This window comes from Vanessa atalanta, chromosome 29 (assembly GCF_905147765.1).
Source record: "Vanessa atalanta chromosome 29, ilVanAtal1.2, whole genome shotgun sequence".
Classification (NCBI taxonomy): Eukaryota; Metazoa; Arthropoda; class Insecta; order Lepidoptera; family Nymphalidae; genus Vanessa; species Vanessa atalanta.
In genome coordinates this window covers 5052264-5073590 of record NC_061899.1, presented here as the reverse complement: position 1 = coordinate 5073590, position 21327 = coordinate 5052264, and the positions used below count along the sequence as shown (strand labels likewise).

General features: G+C 36.0%; 2 protein-coding genes across 7 annotated transcripts in view; one reads left to right on the top strand and one right to left on the bottom strand.

The window, feature by feature from the left end:
- The window catches only part of LOC125075077 (neurofibromin), a 52653-nt gene extending 50097 nt beyond the window's left edge, over positions 1 to 2556 (bottom strand). For all 5 annotated transcript variants that reach the window (XM_047686666.1, XM_047686669.1, XM_047686668.1 and 2 more), the window contains exons 1-2: positions 2434 to 2556; positions 1871 to 2014 (exon numbers count right to left, since the gene is read on the bottom strand). In XM_047686666.1, the coding sequence (XP_047542622.1) occupies positions 1871 to 2014; positions 2434 to 2493 (204 nt within the window). In that variant the 5' untranslated portion in view covers positions 2494 to 2556. The remainder of the gene's footprint in view (positions 1 to 1870; positions 2015 to 2433) is intronic.
- Positions 2557 to 3065: 509 nt separating this feature from the next.
- LOC125075103 (sorting nexin-32) lies at positions 3066 to 18034 on the top strand. 2 transcript variants are annotated; one of them, XM_047686717.1, is made up of 12 exons: positions 3066 to 3207; positions 4979 to 5107; positions 6847 to 7017; positions 7203 to 7324; positions 7765 to 7933; positions 8828 to 8987; positions 10244 to 10359; positions 10918 to 11027; positions 11647 to 11719; positions 13339 to 13356; positions 14530 to 14639; positions 15069 to 18034. In XM_047686717.1, the coding sequence occupies exons 1-12, from the start codon at positions 3202 to 3204 to the stop codon at positions 15160 to 15162; spliced, it is 1278 nt and encodes a 425-aa protein (XP_047542673.1). In that variant the 5' UTR covers positions 3066 to 3201; the 3' UTR covers positions 15163 to 18034. The 2 variants fall into 2 exon arrangements, with proteins under 2 accessions (XP_047542673.1, XP_047542674.1); XM_047686718.1 differs by lacking the exon at positions 13339 to 13356.
- Positions 18035 to 21327: the final 3293 nt, after the last annotated feature.

Below are 21327 nucleotides of genomic sequence, written 5' to 3'. Positions count from 1 at the left end.
ACCCTATTGCGAATGGCTATCTTACTTATTGTCGTTTAATTATAATAAATAAAAAACCAAAAGACTTGTTATTATTATTATTTTATATATAAATGCACACACACATAGACATGCACTTTTGGATTATCAAAGTCTATTTTTTATTTATAATTAATATTGGTAGGCAAGAAATCTGATGGTAGTTCGTCACCCTAGACCATGGACTTTGCCACTAAGAAATACCCTGATTAATTAATTAGCTTGGAAAACAACAATACTAAGTAATGCTAAGTAATGTAAAGTAAGAGTCGAGATGGCCCAGTGGTTAGAACGCGTGCATCTTAACCGATGATTTCGGGTTCAAACCCAGGCAGGCACCACTGAAATTTCATGTACTTAATTTGTGTTTATAATTCATCTCGTGCTCGGCGGTGAAGGAAAACATCGTGAGGAAACCTGCATGTGTCTAATTTCAACGAAATTCTGCCACATGTGTATTCCGCCAACCCGCATTGGAGCAGCGTGGTGGAATATGCTCCAAACCTTCTCCTCAAAGTAGAGGAGGCCTTTATCCCAGCAGTGGGACATTTACGAGCTGCTAATGCTAAGTAATGCTGTATGGCTTTAGAGTTTTTGATGAGTGTTCCAACCCAAACAGGCTTGCACAAAGCCTTACCACAAAGTAAAATTTACTTAAAGTTTGGCTTGTTTAGTCTTTATTCACCAGAACATACCATTAAGAAATATTATTCAAATTAAGTAGTGCTGTGAAGTATTTATTACAACACAAAATTAATGGGTGGTAAATTATTATCCTAGTTCATCTTCAATCTACGAAAGGAAATTTACTCGATGGAGATTCCATTCATTTTTATAATATAATAAAATTTCTTATTTTATAAGTCTACAATTTTGTGTTATTTTTGTCATAAATATTTGATTCACGCTGTCAATCAAGTAAAAAAATTATACAACATTATAACTGTAGATACTAGAAGTAAGCCGTAAAGCTTTCTTTATACCAAATTTTAACAAATTAGGTTTAGTTTATTATTAATTGTTAAGGTGGTTGTGTAGTATTGGTATTATTTACTAGTAATGCTCCACCAACCCTGGGAACTAGGATTTTATGTCCCATGTGCTTGTAGTTACATCGGCTCATTCACCCTTCAAGGCAGACCACATGAATACTGAGTACTGCTGTTTAGCGGTACAGTATATGATGAGCAGTTGGTACCTACCTTAAAGCCACCCACCACAAAGCCCTACCACCAAGAAATTACTAGCATAAATTACATACTATCTCATAATTAACCTGTAGGACTGAATTCATTCCAATTCATACGTATTAAACACCCTCTCCATTTAAACATACATACATGAGCCGTCAGTCTATTAATGGTACACAGGTGTACGAACATAATTTTTAACTTAAGATTTAAGTTTATTTAGTTTCCACTTATAGAGAAAACACTTTAGACACTTCATAGTTTAAAAGGTTTCCTGTTATAGATTCACTAACGTAACTGACAGCTAGGTAGGTAGGTAACTTCATGTATAATGAATTGATATTTAATAAATAAAACTTATAACAAATATAATCCATTTGTATTGTTTGTTAGTTTTAAAAATATATTTTTATAAAGTTTGTTTATACTTGTAGCAAATGCTGTTTACATTGTATTACTTCAACAGGAAAGTGTCAAGGTGTTTTTTTTTAATGGCTTAGGTGGCCTGGCAAATCTACCTGATAATAAGTGGTCAAAACTGGACATAGACTTTGGTGCTGGAAGAAATATTACCGTATTACCGTACCATCAATGTGCCACCCAGTATAATATAACTAAGTGTAACATAAGTACATATAATATATAATTTGATTAATACATACCAGTTCATTGACTCTCTGCAATATTTTTGTTAAGCCAGCGATCACCAGAGAGAAACGATGCCGGCTTATCTGAACTAAACATGCTTTGCACTGTTCTTCGTTTATACGAGAATGGAGGTTCTGAGCTCCAGTTTTGTACGGTAGCTGCAATTTTGTTTATCTTATTAATACAATTAAAAAAAATAAGGTTTTCTTTTATATAAATTGATACTGCCTGTTTGTTTTTTATATTATTTGCGAACTTTATTTTACAAGAGTAGTACTATTTTACATAGTAACTGTTTTGATAAATTGATGAATATTATTTGAACATAAAAGCAATATTTTAAAACATTGATAATTAGTTCTAAGAATTTCGGTAATGTTCAGAAATTTTGCGTAGGCGTAGAAGGATTGTATATAAATTAACGAAATTAATATTATAAAAGCAAATATACATTTAAAATATTTTCGTAGTGCAGATCAATATAATACGCCAAAAAATATTAGTAAAATTAAATTTGTAACGAAAATTGGGTGGGTCAAGATAAATAAATAAAAAAATGTAATATTTTAGTAGTTACTTGTTCTTCGAATCGCGCAATGAGCGAGTTAGCCCATTCTCCAGGTTTCTGCGTGCCCATTTTGTAAGTATTTAACGTATTTTCAATGTAAATAATTAATAAACAAGTATTTTGTGCGATCCATTTTTTGCTTCGATCGATCAATAAAAGTTAGGTGTGACCATACTCCAGTTCTAAGAATATCGTGTTTCCGTGGAGATCTTTTCGTCAATTGATCATTGATATTTGATGCAACAAAAAACTCCATCAAAATTTTCAATTGATATTCGTTTTTAAAATATGCTAATGATTCGTTGAACGTTAATTATAAAAAGTAAATAATAATAAATTTTCTTTTAGACTTCTACTTAGATTTAGAATATTTATTTTTTATTATAGTCGTTATAATCTTTGATTATAAATATAACTACTAAAAAAAATATAAGCTAGCATATTTTGTTGACTAATAGAAGCAACTTCATATAAATCCACGGGATTTAAATAATAATTAACTTATGCTCAAGTGTCATTTTCTGTATCAGGGTTCTCAGTTTTCCAATTTGTAATAAATTATCCTTTTTTTTTTTAAGAACAACACTGACTTCGCTGTCATGTGCCATTAAAATTTAGTCAATTTGATGTGAGCATGACAAATGACAATTGAATATTTGACAATTTGTTTTGTGATTTTCGTTAAGTGTCGCCGAATTATTTAAACAAATTAATAAATCATTCAATTGTGTTAATATCAACTCTAGAATAAATTTACCAATTCCTTCCTAATCCAATATGATGGTAAGCTGTGAAAAATGTTTTATATTTTATTTTTATTTATACCGGGGGGCGTATCCTACTAGAATCTAATAACATTCCTGTTCCATAAATCTTTCAGTGAGATTTTTTTTGAATAACACATTGTGAACAGCAACGTCGCTTATAATAATATATTTAATGGCAAAAGAACTTAATATTGGGGATAGAAATTGTGACGTGGAATTTTTGTTTTGTCCTAACGCGAAAGTTACCGCTATCAGTTATTAACTCAAGGTGATACACGATTATTAGGCGGCTCGTATTAGTCATGAAAATGTATATTTAAACAACAACTAAAATTTTATAGGTACTAAATATGAAATATAAAAAAAAAATACAAAACTTTTTGAATTAATAATTGTAACTCAATAGAATGTGTTAATTAAGAAGTAACAGTACATTTAATCAAACATACAAACACAATATGATATTTGTATTAATGAATAATGAATTTAAATCTTAATGTATCAAATCAGAAATAACTGTTAAGTAGTTGAGTTCAGTGATTTTGTGTCAGCAGCCTATTCTAATTGTATATTATTTGTAAAACCTTAATGTTTGACAATGTAATATCTATATAAACTGCCCCAGATTATAAAACAGGTATTAATCAGGCATAAAATAGGCATTTAGAGTGTGTAAAACAATACAGTTCAGCAAGAAAAAAGAAACCAGCACTCAAGGGTCAAGCACCACTGAATTTCCATGTGCTTAATTTTCGTTTTTAATACTATAGTGCTCGGCGGTGAAGGAAAACATTGTGAGGAAACCTGCATGTGTCTTTCAACAAAATGCTGCCACATGTGTATTCCACCAACTTGCCTTGGAGAAGCGTGGTGGAATATGCTCCAAACCTTCTCCAAGGGAGAGGCTTTGGCCCAGCAGTGGGAAATTTACAGGCTGTTAATGTAAAAGAAAAGGGAATAAGAAATCAAAAGCGTAAATTCTTTCACAGTGATAATACTGTAATATCAAATTCTGTCATATTGTAACAGTAGTGTATGCAATAATTATCAATTTAAGTTAATAATTCATTATTATAGTAACAGCCCCTTTAGACTAGTGTGTTAATTGTATACACATAATCTAAAGTTATACTTTTAAATAAGATTTAAGGGTTTTTCTGTCATTTTAAAAAAACTGTCTATTCAATAGAGTTGGTGTATTTGTATCACTGATGGGCTAAGCTCTCCTGTCTCTCTACTCCCAATCTGGTTTTTGGATACACAAGAGGCTGAATTCCATTGACATTAGACACATGCCATCATTATGCACATCACACTTGCCTCACAAAAAACACTTGCACTTTGTAATAATTATTAAGTTCAGTTATCCTTTTTGGTTTTTATGATTTTACTTTATTTTCTTTGTTTTTTTTTTTTTTTAATATTAATTAAAAGTTTGTTTATTCTTTGGTTGCTTATATAACACAACATGTTATGGAAGAGTGGGTCCCTCTTACACGAGTATGAATCATGCTCCCTAGAGAGACCCAACCTTAAATATGCTATGTAAACTGTGGTAACGAATAAATAAATAAAAAAAAAAAAAACATGCAGGTTTCCTTAATATGTTTTCTTTCACCGTTGGGCACAAGATGAATTATGAATACAATAAAGCACATGCAAATTCAGTGTTGCGTGCCGGGTTTGATCACAATACTCAATTAAGATGGACGCTTTGTAACCACTGATGCACCACAGCTCATTTGATAAGTGAACATTTCATTTATTTTATTATGTTTTGTTTCTAGGACTGTGTAGAAGAAAGCAACCACGATCCTCTGTCAGTGCCTGCTGTGTCGACGCCCTCAAGCGGTGACATCAAACCAGAGAAGAAGAAACCGAATGAGAATGTCTCATTAGCTGATAATAGTTTACTGGTTAGTATGACAAACTTTTAACTTCCATACTTTGGGCTGTTACTTTCAATTTTTCGATAGAAAGTCACAATAACTTTTATTCGTCCCGACCCAGAACCTCGAGATCTTGGCCATCGTGGCCTTCTATCAAGTTATTAGACCAGCGAGGATTCATATACGTATACGTCTTGGTGCAACATAGTGGAAATATACATATATTTATAATAGGAAACAAAGTTTTGCCGCGTCTGTACGTTGACTCAAAAATTACCAATCGGATTTCTATACGGCTTACACTAATGGATGGAGTGATTCATGAAAGGTTTTAGGTGTATGATTCATGAAGGTTTTGTGTTGATTGGCTTCAATATGACGATGATTGATGTTGTCGGAAACAATATGCCGTCCAATTGATATGTATACTACTAGCTGTTGCCCGGGGAGTTGCTCGCTTGGAAATTGAATATATTTAATTTTTATTAATTTAAAACCTCTTTGTGGTACATCACATTGATGTGTATTTTAACTTAGGGTATAATATTCAGAAACGCTTAAATATGTATCTACTTTCATGTTTCTAACTTAAGAAATGACGGTCATCCATACAAACTTTTAACCCCTATTTCACACCCTTAGGGGTGAATTTCGAAAATTCTTTCGTTAGTGGGTGTATTCAAAAAAACGATCCTACTTACTAAATTTTATGGCCCTAAATTCAATAGTTTACACTCGTCGATGATGAATCATTCAGTCAGGACATGTTATTTTATAAGTATGAATAGATAGATAGATACCCACCCAGGTAACCCACCGCGGTTATACTACAAAATGTTTTTTATATACAACATTCACGGTTTTTTGTCATTAGACAATACAAAATATAAATCCCTGCATTTTAAAATCTGTATTATCTTCAAAAATATTTATTTAAATTGCATGCTGTTAAAGGCCATATTGATCTATAATAAATGCTCAATCGATTTAACCCTAAATCGGGCAGAACGAAAAATCAGTTTTTCATGGCGTGTTGAATATATTCTTGCGTCATGTTGGATATCAGTTTATATAAAATCATATATAAATTATCGAAACTGAAAATAATGTAATGTATTTAAGATTATTTTTGTGTAAAAAATACAACCTAAAATGTTACCATTCCAAAAATATTTGGTAATTTAGCTAGCTTGGGTGGGTGGGAAAATAGTTCCCTGTGCCCGATTAACGGTTAGGTACTTAATTGGATAAGGATCAATACTGTATTTTTCAAACCGCTATAATAAGCCATTATTTCTGGTATAAAGTAAAAGATAAAAAATGGTTACTGTGGGTTATTCCTAATAGATAGAAATATACCATTAAGTACTTTTTTGTAGTACCTTTTAATGTGAACAATACTCTAGTACATTATTTTGATCTATCTCGTACGGTTAAGCCAGCGTTTGCAATGTAAGCACAAAAAAAAAGTATTTATTATGACATTACATTAGAAACCTCTATAATTGTCAGTTATTCTCTACTATATTAAGCATGTATTATACATATAAACCTTTCTCTTGAATCACTATATCTATTATAAAAACCTTATCAAAATCCGTTGCGTAGTTTTAAAGATCTAATCATACACAGGGACAGACAGACAGCGGGAAGCGACTTTGTTTTATACTATGTAGTGAAGATATATAAAATACTATTTACAAGAGATTAGGTTTTCCCTTAAAATATCGTTTGATAGTACAGCAATATATTTGTGTTTTCTCCAGGTTGACATTTCCGACGCTCTGAGCGAAAAGGAAAAGGTCAAGTTCACGGTTCACACGAAGACGACGCTGCCAGAGTTCCAGAAGGCGGAGTTCTTCGTTGTGAGACAGCACGAGGAGTTTGTCTGGCTCCACGATAGATACGAAGAGAATGAGGAGTATGCTGGTTATATTGTAAGTTATATTTATCAGCTGTTTTTACCCACCCAGTTTTTATCCAATGTGCTTGGTGGTAGGGCTTCGTGTAAGCCTCTCTGGGTAGCCCTAATACCCCAAGGAGTACGAGCACAAAGTCCTACCATCCAGTTTTTAAGACATTATTATTTATTTGATTGAACACTCTCTGATGTTAACAACAGATACCGCCGGCGCCGCCGAGACCAGATTTCGACGCGTCTCGTGAAAAGTTACAGCGTCTCGGTGAGGGCGAGGGTGCTCTGACCCGTGAGGAGTTCCTCAAGATGAAGGAGGAGCTTGAGGAGTGAGTGAAACGAATTAATAATCATGTCTCCTTTCAATATTGTGTAAAATTGTCGTGAGGATCGAAAAAACGTACTGCGACTATTCCAAATCAAAGGCAAAACATTCTTCATTAATGTAGGCTCATATAAGCATGTTTGAATCGTCATGTTACACTGCTGAATTAAATTGTAAAGCTACCACCAGTTCGGAAAGTAGAATCTACCGAATAGAACCGGCTAGGAATGCATTAGTTACAGTTACTATTTTCCACCAATTTAATTCCAGAGCTAATGTGTTTATAATAATAATTATATTGAGACAAAAAAAATGACTTTTTTTTATAGGATAGTATTCATTCCGACACTCGAATTGCTTATCGACAATTCCATTAGTGCAACGTTTTTTTTGTAACGCGGATAAAACCGCAAAGTAATATGATGCGTTAATGTATTTGTCCAGGGAGTATCTCGCGACGTTCAAGAAGACGGTGGCGATGCACGAAGTGTTCCTGCAGCGTTTAGCGGCTCACCCTGTGTTCAGGAGTGACGCACACTTGAGGGTTTTCCTCGAGTACGAGCAGGACCTGTGCGCGAAACCGCGAGGGAAAATGGACCTTATCGGTGGCCTCGTGAGTTCATTATTGCTTAACATATTAACTGTCATAAAACAACAGTATGTAAGTGTCTCACTGCTGAGCTGAAGCCTCTCCTCCCTTTGAGAAGGTTTGGGGGCTTATTCCAACACATGTTGGTGGATACAGATGTGTCAGAATTTCATTTAAATTAGACTCATGCAGGTTTCCTCGTAATTTGCCTTAACCGCCAAGTTTGAGATGAATTTTAAACTCAAGTTACGCAATAGCGCATCAATAGCGCCTAACGATGTAAAATGTCGCAGGATCGATTCTGACCCTTGGGCTATCGTCGTCCCCACTCCTGACACAAGTGATAAGCTTAAAGGGAGGGGTAAATAGTAATATTAGTAATTCCTTAATTAATTTGGGCCATTGTTAACATTCTTTAATCAAAAAAAAAAAAACATGAAAGTTTTGTGTTTGCCCGGGTTTGTATCTCAGCTTTATATTACAAATATAAAACTTACTATACTTTATTCAAGTGGGCCTATGAATATGATTTTAAAAGAAATTTTGTTAGATGTTAAGTTACCACCGGTTCGGAACCGGTAAGAAACTCATTAGTGTTACTCATTAATAAAATTTCAAATACAACGCTTTGTCGATCGGTACAATAAATATACTGCATGAAAGTCAATTAGTAATATTTTCACGCCCTTTTAAAACTCGATGACCCTGTCAAGGTCATTAGGGGCGACAGCGCTCATAACACTAAATAAAACCCATGTAGCACCAGACACGTGATTAAAGTTAAACTGCTTTAATATATTGCACTCTTTCTCTCTCCCTCAACGCCATATCTTCTCTCTCGTGTGACGTGACGTGCCTTTAAGTTTTAATTCTCAATTCTTATCCACTTACTATCGAAATGTCGCAATTCATCACCAGGTGCGGTCGATGACGACGACGACGGATGAGATTTATCTCGGTGCGACGGTCAGGGACGTGAACGACTTCTTCGAGCAGGAAACGGCGTTCCTGCAGGAATACTACTCGCACTTGAAGGAGGCCGTCGCTAAAGTCGACAGGATGACCTCCAAACATAAGGGTGAGCTTAAAGTAACAACAACATTGTATAGAGACGAGAATTAAAAGTAAACTTTATACTTGGTAGGGGTCTTTGCAAGCCCGTCTGGGTAGGTTTTATCAAGCCATTTTCGCGCACAACACACTAGCCAAATTCGCCATTGACGGACACGTCAAGGAGGACATCATCACCACCCATTCATCATATATTCAAACCCCAAGCAGTAATAATTTGTATTGTTGTGTTCCAGTTTAAAGGTTAAGTGAGCCAGTGTAACTACAGGCACAAGGGACATAAGGTCGGTAGCGCATTGGTTATAGAAATGGCTATATTTCTTAAGATGCCAATTTCTATGGGGTTTGGCAACCAAGTTTTCAACTACGCAAATTTAATACATCCTTCAAATTATGTATCATAGATTAGTTTCCGCCCGCGGCTGCGTCGCGTTTAAAGGGGAGAGGGTTCGTTTTTTGTGCCTCTGACAATTTGTATGCGAAATTTCATAGTTGAGTTGTTCAGACGTAAAAGCGTAACAAACGAACTCACTTGCTCATTTATTATATTAGGATAAAAGTATTGTATTGTGTTATAAACCTTATGATAGAGGTTTTTGAAGTGATAACTTCTTATGGGAGGGTAAACCGCTTCGTTACGTAACGCGTTACGGCGCCAGTCTGTCTGGCTTCCCTTTGTTTGACGCAGACGACAGCGACAGGCAGGCAATAATGATACTAATAATGTACAGTCAGAGTAAGAAAACCTTCGTCAGTTTTCAAATTAATTCCTTTATCAAGTCGTAAACTCTTAGTACATTTTGAAACTAAAGCTTTAAACAGAAACCTGCACATAAAATTAAACTAACATAGTATGATAACTAGGTTCAAAATAGTGTACATTGCGACGCAATATGTCATACTCAATCGGTAAAGCAGATTATCGCTCACACTGAGAACACGAAAATAGACCTTAAGGTGACGAACCTTTTCTTACCCCGACTGTACATATTCAAGAATTGTAACTAAGAATAATGTTTAATCACTAAAACAATTGTATTAATAAAACCTTTCCTTACATTATCATATTGATATACATAAGTTTAAGTAATAACCAAAGCTTTTCTCAAGTTAAAAAATTTCAATATTAAATAGTTCAACTTGGATTAGTTTGAGTTATCACTTCTGTCCGGCGTCCCGAGAAGCAATAGAGATAATATTTATTGATAGAAAAAGTTAAAAATCTATATGCCGATGTTGACAATTGTCATAATGATGTTTCAGACGTAGCGGACGCTCACATCAAGCTGTCATCCTGCATAACTCAATTGGCGACGAGGGAGCAGCCCTCCACGGAGAGATTCCTCACGCGAGCGGCCGAGACTTTTGACAAGTGCAGGGTATGTACGTGGTGTCCTGTTGAGTTGGACTGTTGATAGGGTCACCTGGTGCTCTACGTGGAACTTATTACAGCCACTGGGTCAAGGAGTGACCCTATACTCTTAGGCAAAGATTATACATGCGATTTGTTGAATAGAAAATGTTCGGGTAATGAATGAAACTCCTCGGACGTATGTGGAATGGCTACAAGAAAAGTCACGAAAAACTCATTTTCACTTCCGTTATATTATTGTACACGACCTCTGCGAACCGAAAAATCAAATCGGAATATACTTCATTCATGTAAGCTCTTGCAAGGATTAAGAATGGTCATCTTTCATGAATAAACTATGTTATTCCTACCACCGGTTCAGAAAGTAGATTCTACCGAGAAGAATCGGCAAGAAACACCGTAGTTACTCTTTTCCGACGGTCAGTTACATAGATTATTACAATAAGTAATTCTATTATTACTAGTCTACGCCATTTTTTCATCTACATAATCCGTTAACTTAACTACTTATATAATCTTCAATGGATAAGTAGAGGTGGTTGAGATAGAGATTTTCGGTTTTCAGAAAATCGAGGGTCGAATGGCTTCGGACCAGGACCTGAAGCTGGCGGACACGCTGCGCTACTACATGCGGGACGCGCACGCCGCCAAGGCCGTGCTCGTGCGCCGCCTGCGGTGAGGCCCGAGTTTCGCCTTACGGGCAGAACTTACTTACTTTTAGTTAACTCTTTACTCAAATTAAAAACGTTGTCAATTACGGACAAGTCAGTTTATACTATGTCCTGGTTTTGTTAGTTCTGCCTGGGTAGGTATCCAACGATCATCAGATATTCTAATACCGAGCGGCATTACTCGGTATCGGTGAGTTTGGAATGGTTGGACGGTTTAATCAGTGAGCCGGTGTAACTACAGACACAAGGGACGTGATAACTTGGCTTCCAAGGTTAGTGGCGATGTAAATGATACTTAATGTTTCTTACAGCGCCGAGGTCTATTGGCGATAGAGACCACCTACCATCAGGTGGTCAATTGTCCCATCCGCTTACAACACAATAAAAATAAAAAAATCAAAATCTTATTGTCATCTCTATATTATTGTACTAGCTGTACCTGCCGCTTTTCCTGCACGTAATTTATAAAACACAAACTTCCAAAACCCGTTTTACCCACTTAGGGGTGGGTTTCGTAAAATCCGTTCTTAGCGGATGTCTACACCCTATAAGGAACCTATATATATATATAATGACATAAGCCTTATTTATTAATAAATTTATAACATAATATTTTCTTTTAGATGTCTAGCCGCCTATGAAGCAGCAAATAGGAATCTAGAAAGAGCAAGAGCCAAGAACAAAGACGTGCACGCCGTGAGTACAAAGCACAGATAAAAAATAACTTCACACCTCCCCCGTACACATAAATACACAATACATTACAATAATATTTCTGCACGATCACAAGCGTAGAATACCTTTTATTTAACACAGGGATCGGGATGCACAGATGTGCTATGACCTCATTTGATATTAATGTCTCAGTGGTGACATTTAGCTTATAAAAAAATATTAAAAGAAATATTTTTATTCTGTTGACCGTTGAGGTGTTGGTTAGTCTGCAACCAAACTGGGTGTATAACTAGTCTTGAAACTGAACCAACTTGTAAATTAAATTAATCAAATTCCTTTATTCAATATAGAAGCATTACACTTACTTATTGATGGTCAAATTAAACGTTACCACCGGTTCGAAAAGAAACTTCCTTTGAGAAGAACTGGCGAAAGAAACACAGCTTATTATATTAAAATATAACAGAAAAATAACCAGGAGGCGATCGTTTCACTACCAAGGCGTCCCATCAGCCATGAACTTTAGCACACAAAAGTTCCTTTAAATTATTTTAAAATTGGCAACAGAGGCATTTTAACGCTTCCCGGGATCCTGTTGTAAGACCATATATATTGTTCCATAAAATAATAACTGACTCAAAATTTAAACTCCGTAGTACAAGAGTTAGTGATTCTAACACTACTTGCTAGATACGACCGAAACTAACCAAGATTGTAATAAAAAAAATACATGTTAGATTTGAAAAAAATAATGTACACTGTTCGAAAAACAGGAAAATTAACATGTATATTTCGTTCAGAAACTTTGTACACCGATGGTATTATATGACGTCAATTATTTTACCGTTTGACCATATATATGTTACCGTAGTTTATAGGTGACTAGTTGACAACCGCGGCGGCAGTAGCATACGTCCTTCCTTGGAGTTCCAGCTTGATTCATACTAAACTTTATCAAATTCGATTCAGTTCGGCCGTGAAAGAGCAACAGACGGACTGACTTTCGCATTTATAATATTAGTATAGATCTAGAAATATTGTGAGCGGAGCATTCAATAAATAGTTTAAAATAAAATGCATACAATTTTAATATTAATTGTTTAGGTAAGTTAACTTAACTAAACAATTATTTACTTGGTGGTAGGGCTGTGTGCAAGCATGTCTGGGTAGGGAACATCCACTCATCAAATATTCTACCAGCAAATAACAGTACTGTGTTCCGCTTAGAAGGGTGAGTGAGCCAGTGTAATCACAGGCACAGGGGACATAACATCTTAGTTCCCAAAGTTGGTGGTGCATAGGTGATGTAAGAAATGATTAATATTTCTAACATCGCCTTTGTCTATGGGCATTGGTGAATACTTACCATCACGTGGCTCATATGCTCGTCGGCCTACGAAGGCAAAAAAAAGTGTTTATAATTTAACTAAAATTGGTGCGTTGTAATAAAAAATATTCGTCGTTTTTTCGACTGTATCCATTCTTTCTAGGCAAATAAACTAACGGTCCTTACAATTACACGGTGACGTCACTCCTGTGTAGGTATGACGTATGTCGGGTTTCGCTGGTAAAAATATATAATTGTAATTCGAAAACGATTCAATTAATTAATATCACATTCTTGTCCCACGCACACACAGCCGATGGAGGTCCAGGAGGTAACGCACGCTTTTAAACATCCGCATGAGGCTTATATATGTAACTACGTTACTGTTAGTGCGAAAAGGTCGTATGTAACAATTGTTTCAATTTCAAAATTGTACAAGGTCGTAAGTCACTGAATATGTGTTGTGATTCATGATTCTATTGATTTATAAGGTATGTTATTTCGTGGTTACCATGGAAACGACAAATTATTAATCTATAAAGTCAATATAGCTATATTAACTATACTATATAGCTTACAACACGAACCAGAACCCCCCCACTCCACAAATAAATAAGGTACTATGCTTAGTACAATTGTAAATTTATACATACGTCCTTTTGCAATAACAGTGACGTTTTTCTTTGTTTTTCATCACAACCACTTTAAGTCTTGCTATAATTTTTAACCTCGTACGTGTGAAAGAGATGGCTATATTTTATCATGTCATATTAGTGTAGAATGTATAACTGTACCGGTATTAATGTGTTTTCGTTCTATGGATTGACCGTTAAAGCGTCAAGAGCGCAATGGTTTTAAAGTCGCAGGTTCGATCCTGATGTCTTGTGCCATTGGTGTCCCCCCTCCGAGCACATGTTTGGTTGGCCCATGGCTCAATTGGAGCGGTAAATAGGAGTATTAAAAAAACAATATAAATTGTTTTGTCAACTGTCTCGTTGGTGTTTTTGCTAACTGTACCAGTATACTGAGTTTTTGGGGTCAAATTTTAAAGCGGGTTGATAAAATGTTAAAGGGATGGTAAACCTGGAGCTTTTTACTCGGTGGTAGGGTATTTGTGCAAGCCAGGCTGGCATGTACGACAATATTCTACAGCCAATCAGCAGTATTGTTGTACATTAAGGGTGAGCGAGTCATGTCATGAGTCATGTAACTACAGGCACAATGGACATAACATCTTAGTTGCCAAGGTCGGTGGCGCATTGGCGATGTAAGGTATCTTTAATGTTTCTCACAGCGCCAATGTCCACGGGCTCATGCCTAGGAAAACACGTAAAGCCAGTAACCGTGCGCTAGTCACGTGGGCCTGTCACTCGAGCACAGTCGTATATATCTCGCGAACACGTAACGGTGGCGCGTGGGTCGGGGCGAGCACGTGGGACGCGGGGGTGCGCGGGCTCGCCGCGACCCGGGGCGAGTGGCGAGGGCTAACGCGGCGCGCGCGCAGGCGGAGCAGGCGCAGTCGGACGCGTGCGCGCGCTTCGAGCAGCTGTCGGCGCGCGCGCGCGAGGAGCTGCTCGACTTCCGCGTGCGCCGCGTCGCCGCTTTCCGCAAGAGGTGCGATCTTAGACGAGGGCTTGTTTTTTTTGTTATATCCTCTGTTTACACTTTTATAATTGACTTTTTAGATTATTCTATTCTATGTATTGTAAACAGCCCGTACGTGTTCCCTGTTGGGCAAATTCCTCCTGTTCTCTCGAAGATTTTGGAGTTTTATACCGTGGTGTTTCGATACGCATCGGTGGCGGAATTTGATCCGACATGCAGGTTTCCTAGCGACGTTCGCTCGACTTACGTCTGAATAATCAAATTAAGCACTTGTGAGTCTCGAGCCCATGTTGCAGCAATTGATGGAATAAGCTCTTAACTGTCTCATCAACGGGAGAGGAGAGTTTTGTCGACTGAAATTAGGAGGCTGTTACTTATCTTATCCTTTTCAAACCGCATCTTAATACAACGAAATAATAATCGACGTTAACTCCACAGTTTGATAGATTTGGCGGAACTCGAGATCAAACACGCGCGCGCGCAGCAGGAGCTGTTCAGGAAATCTTTGCAGGTGTTAAGGGAGTGTCAGTAACGTGTTGACAGACGACGTGCTCGATGAAATTATTTTGTTTATCTATTCGATTTATTGATATAATCTTATTTAGTTTAAGTAAAATATGGAGTAGGCTCTTGGGAGTGACTTGATATTATTGAATTCAAAATGTAATATATTCAATTGGGCTCATAAAATCACTTTTGAATCGTTATTGTTTGTGTTGAATTAAATGTAAAGTAGATTCTGCCGAGAAGAATCTCAGTAGTTACTCATTTCCAACATTCCAATTACAGATTATATCCTGCTTGGAAACTAAGTCCACGTTTTTTATCATTAACATAATCTTGTATTGGGTAATATGTCTTATTTATCAATGTTTTTGTGAAATGAGACCAAGTAATAATAACTTCGTTTGTCGGATGTCGAGTATCTATATTTCCAAAGAGAAGTTCGGCAACGGTACTCTATCACCAATCCGTTTCCGAGAGCCTACTCAGATTGTTAGGTTCATCATATTATCCAAATGCCTTTTAATGTGAAAATGTCATCAAATCGAATAATAAAACGGCATACGATATTGTGTGTTGATTATTGTATAAGCACTCGATATCTCGACTGTGTTTTAGTACAATATGATATTCGTACTGTATACTGTGGTGTAAAATAAGTGATTATCTCTCATTAGAGGAGTTTTTTGCAGTTATTCGGCAAAAATATTGTAGAAAATCAACGTCAAGGTCATTATTGAAATTGTCAGAAAATGTTCAAAATATACTTTATTCAAGTAGGCAATTACAGAACTGTTAAAGGTAAAGCTATCACCGGCATGGAACTCATTTGTAACTCTTTTGCAAGTCGGTTAATGAGGTTTTATCAACGACTCACGTAAATAGTGACAGTGGTCAGTCGTATCGTCATCACAATTAGTTTACTTTTGAAAGCGAATAAAAAAGTTTAAAGTTGTTATCACTGCGTATTGTATCGTATTTGATGTCATTATCACGTTACAAAGAAGAAATTTATAAAGTTACATTTGTAAGATATGTTTGAAGAAGAATTAGTTTTTATTTTTAGAAATTCTAAGTATTTTTTCCTATGTTTAATGCCAGTGAATGGCATCAGAAAAGTGCCGCTTTGGCAAATTCCAATTGTGTATTTTAAACGTATGTACTGATTAGTATGTAATGTATTTGAAATTGTTTTATGTATTTTTTATGGTTTAATATAGAAATCTTTATTCATTATATTCGTACTCTTGACATTATTGAAACAGTTATTCCAACAATGTCGGTTACGAGCTGCCCGTCTCGAATTCATATAACGATACGCCTCCCATTTCCCCTCTATGTTCCCTAAACCCCTTCTCAGAGTATGCTCGCTTTATCAAAATAAACCTATGCTATGTGACAAACGATTTTATGATATACAGGATGAATCGTAATACCACGATGACGTATGTGCTCGTGATTGGTCGAAACTGATTTGATTATGGGTGTTACGTCACGACCCCTAACCGGGAATTTATTTGGAGGCAGTATCATTGAATTTTGTTTATTATTTTTTTAGATAGTTCAAAATCGTTGTGGATTAGGTGAATGGGCCACTTTTTGGTAAATGATTACCAACGCCCATAGACATTGGCGCCGTAAGAAATTTTAACCATTTTTTACATCCCCAATGCGCCACCAACATTAGGAGCCAAGTAGTTATGTCATCTGTAAAGAGTCTTAAATAAAGTTTTCAAGTAATTCGATTTGACAAAACATAATGTTTCATATCCTGTGGCGCAAACGCTTCTAAAAACTTAGAAAAATATATGTGTATAAAGATTTGTATAATTAAAACAATTAAGAATCAATTTTAGTATAAATTCAAGTGTTTTATTTTTAAATTCAATTAAATTATTTAATTCACTTGATTGTAATTTTTGGAATTGAAAGTTTGATTGATTATTATATTTGACGTGAAAAAGTTAATAAAAAAATTAATCAATTTTAAATTAATTAAATTTAAAAACTGTATAGATGTATTATTAATACAGACCGTCATTTTGTTCCATCGGCGTCACGATAGGGTACTAGATGAAATGGCATAAGTTGAAATTTGTTGATTTTTGGATATGCTCGCTTTCATATATAATACTTAAACGAAATTTCCAGCGATATTGAAGATTTATTTTAAACATATAGGACGTACAGACACGCTTGTAAAACAGTTTAACTGTAGTATAATTAACATGAGTTATACGTGTAGTCTATGTGAGGCTCAAGTTATTTGTTTAGTTTTTGTCTGTACTTCATCACGTGGTTAACATAGGAAATGTGAGGTAACCGGTATGTGTCGGATATTCTTTCGTATATTCAAAGAATTGCAGCAGTGTTGTCTGAAATGGTATACTCGATAGATGAGGAGACAACCTTACATAAAACATAAAGGTCAATGACCTGAATAAAATCCAGTCCTATCTATAGAATGGGGAAAATCGGCTTGGAGATTTTTTATATTTTATGAGTTGTGACATTTTGTTTTATACCCTATCATGGCGTCAATACCATAACGTCTATTTTTTAATATAGACTTGAACGGCCTTGCTTATAAACACTGTACGGTTATTATTTTTCTGTTTTCTGTCTCGTTCTTTCATCACTGAATTGTCATTGGAAAAAAGAAGACAGCATTGTTTATTTAGTCACGTCCTAAGCAGTGTTTGTATGTAAAGCCGATAGTTTTTAAGATATTTATGGCGAAATGTATATTATTACCCAACTGCGTATTGAACGGGTAAGTCTATAAGATGTTTAAAGTAACTGTTATAATCACTTGTTTTGGCTCTGCAGGAGGATGACGAACGTTATGATGGTTTTGTAAATGATAAATATATGTATTAAAGAATTTTTATTATTTTGAATGTTTTTTTGATGTTTGAAGACGAAAGTCTTCAACCAATGCGTCTTACCTGCCATGACATGCGGTGCCGAAACGTGGACACTGACTGCGGGACTAGTCCACAAATTCAAAGTCGCTCAGCGTGCTATGGAGCGAGCTATGCTCGGAGTATCTTTGAAGGATAAGATCAGAAATGAGATTATCCGGAAAAGAACCGAAGTCACCGACATAGCTTGCAAAATTAGCAGGCTGAAGTGGCAGTGGGCTGGTCACGTATGTCGTAGGACCGATGGCCGTTGGAGCAGACGAGTCCTAGAGTGGAGACCGCGAATCGGCAAACGCAGCGTAGGGCGCCCTCCAGCCAGGTGGACCGATGACCTCATGAAGGTGGCGGGGACCGACGGGATGCGGAAGGTGGAGGACCGGGAGCTTTGGCGCACCTTGGGAGAGGCCTATGTGCAGCAGTGGACAACGATTGGCTTTTGATTTGATTGATTTGATTTGATTTTTTTTTTTCTAATTCCAGCTCTGATGGATATCCTTAGTGTAACTCTTTATTCAATAGGTAGCTGTCTCGAGATCGCACGAATAAAATAAGGGTTTACATAAAACCTTTATATTTGAGGTTTGTTTGTGTTTTAAATTCAACCTCACATGGAATACTGCTGTCACCACTGATGGTCAGCAGATATGGATCAATCAATCAAAATATACTTTATTCAAGTAGGCTTTTACAAGCACTTTTGAATCGTCATTTAGAAAACTATTTAAAGTAAAGCTACCACCGGTTCGGAATGTAAATTCTACCGAGAAGAACCGGCAAGAAGCTCAGTAGTTACTCTTTTTCAACATCTAAAAATACAGTCATGTTAGTTAAATACAATTATATGTGTATGTTATGCCTCCTGCCTGGAAGTCAACAAGCATTAACTCCACGCTTTGGAGCTAACCGTATTCAACGTAGAACGGCTCGAATCATCGAAGATAAAGCCCCTTCCTACCTGCTTGATCGTTAGGTTTTGCATCTCTTCTACTGCATTTTTGGCGGGGAATGGACTTGGGAACCTTCAAGAAAAGAGCCTAAACATTTTTTAAAGACCGGCAAAGCACCTGCAAGCTCTCCGGCGTTACGTAGGTATGTCAATGGGCAGTGGTAATCACTTTCTATCAGATTAGAAACCAGCTTGCTTGCTAACCTAACCTAAACCATAAAAAAAGGACATAAAAGAAAGAAAAATCGAAACGCCGCTGGTCCCAATCATGTATTAATTATCTTTAAGCGTTTTTTTATGTTAAGTGATCATCACCGCCCATAGACAATAGTGCTGTAAGAAACACCTTCAAACCGAAAGACGACAATACTGGGTACTCCTGTTTGGCGGTAGAATATCTGATGAGTGGGTGGTACCTACCAAGATGGGCTGGCATAAAGCCAAGTAAGTTAATATTATTATGACAACTGGCAAAGCAATGCTATTCTGTAATTATACAATAAATATCTCACTCTTGAAATGTTGTCAACCGACTTATGGTGATATGCCATTTTGATACGTGTACTCTATAATTGCTAAAGTCGGTATTGCATATTCTGACATTTCGGTCTCATGTTAGTGCAGTGAGTTTCGAGTTTTTTCTTACAGAATACACCTTCTAAGTCTGTGATTCTAAGAACGTTTTCACTTTATCCGATCCGATGTCGGTATCGGACAACGATAGCTGACAGCCGATAGCCAACAACGTGTGCTATTTTCGTATATTTCTGTTAAAATCGTTCCAATTCGGCCATTTCCTCCATAACTTCGTGCGGGCAGGTCATCATAGTACACTATATAAAAAACTTTATTTACTTTGTCTATTATATTTGAGGCGCAAAAAAAAACAAGAGACAATTTTAATGCACGTATAGCACACTTACAAACAATATCGTCCGACGGCTCACGGGAATCCAATGGTGCCGCCAACAGACTGACATCGGATCGGACAATATTAAAGACAGATACCTACATATTTCATACATATTAAGTCCTCCGATATTGGATCGGATAATGTGAAAACGCTCTAAGCATAGAGGGAGTAGGGACTCCAGCGTTTTTTTTATTGTCAAAGAGAATGACTGTCAAAAATGTAGGTAAATCTTCTAGGTCACAGATAATAAAATAATTCCATAGACAATTGGTGTAACTAATTGGTCATATAACAAATCATGAACGCTTCAAAGAGGACGCGTTGTCATGGAAACCAATTTCACAACAAATAGGCCTTCAAAACAAGCTTACCTTTTAACACTTTACTCAAATATTAATAAAAATATTTCAAACAAAGATATTGATAAGAAATGATCAAAAATCGGTAAGTAATATACGTACCTATTTATAAAATTTAGTTTTAATTATATAATATATTATCGGAGCTATCTCAATATATTTTACTCAAGTAGATTCTTATAAACACTTTTAAATCATCATTTAATTCGTGTTTTAAAGTTACCATTTCGGAATGTATATTTTACCAAGAATAACCGACAAGAAACTCTGTAATTAATGTTATCCAATTATTAAAATAGACAAGTATATTAAAGTCATTCCAAATGCAATTTCATCACTTTAAGTAATTTCACAAGAATATATTCAATATAGAATCGAAAACTATTTATTTGGCTGAATTTTATTAATCTTTGTCATCCTAGTGCTGACACAATATTTAAATTATAGTTTCACTTATAGTGCAACTAATTTTGATACTTGATACGAACCCCATACTACTTTTTTACTTTCGTAATGGCGCCATATATTTATAATAAATAAAAATGAACGTTTGTTTCTTTTCCTAAGCTATTCATTTGATTATGATGAAACTTTGATAAATTGTTCTGTGTAAGTCAACGAAGGTCTAAAAGCTTTTCTTTGTATCGTATTTGCCCTTCATTATTATTTAAGTTACTTGGTAGTAGGGCTTTGTGCAACCCCGTCTGGGTAGGTACCACCCACTCACCAGATATTCTACCGCCCAACAATAGTACTCAGTATTGTTGTGTTCCGGTTTGAAGGGTGAGTGAGCCAGTGTAACTACAGGCGCAAGGGATATAACATCTTAGTTCCCAAGGTTGGTGGTGCATAGGTGATGTAAGGTATGGTTAATATTTCTTACAGCGCCATTGTCTATGGGTGGTGTGGCCAATTACCATCAGGTGGCCCATTTGCTCGTCCGCCTACAGATATCATAAAAAAAAAATTAGGCTTCTAAAAAATATTATATTCACGATTTTTTTCAACAGAATCGAGACTCAAGACTCCTTAACAACAAATTGTTAAATCA

Coding starts and splice junctions, on each gene's coding strand:
- LOC125075103 (XM_047686717.1), top strand. Junction 7,934..8,827: donor TGGACCTTATCGGTGGCCTC/GTGAGTTCATTA, acceptor ATTCATCACCAG/GTGCGGTCGATGACGACGAC. Junction 14,640..15,068: donor GTCGCCGCTTTCCGCAAGAG/GTGCGATCTTAG, acceptor TTAACTCCACAG/TTTGATAGATTTGGCGGAAC.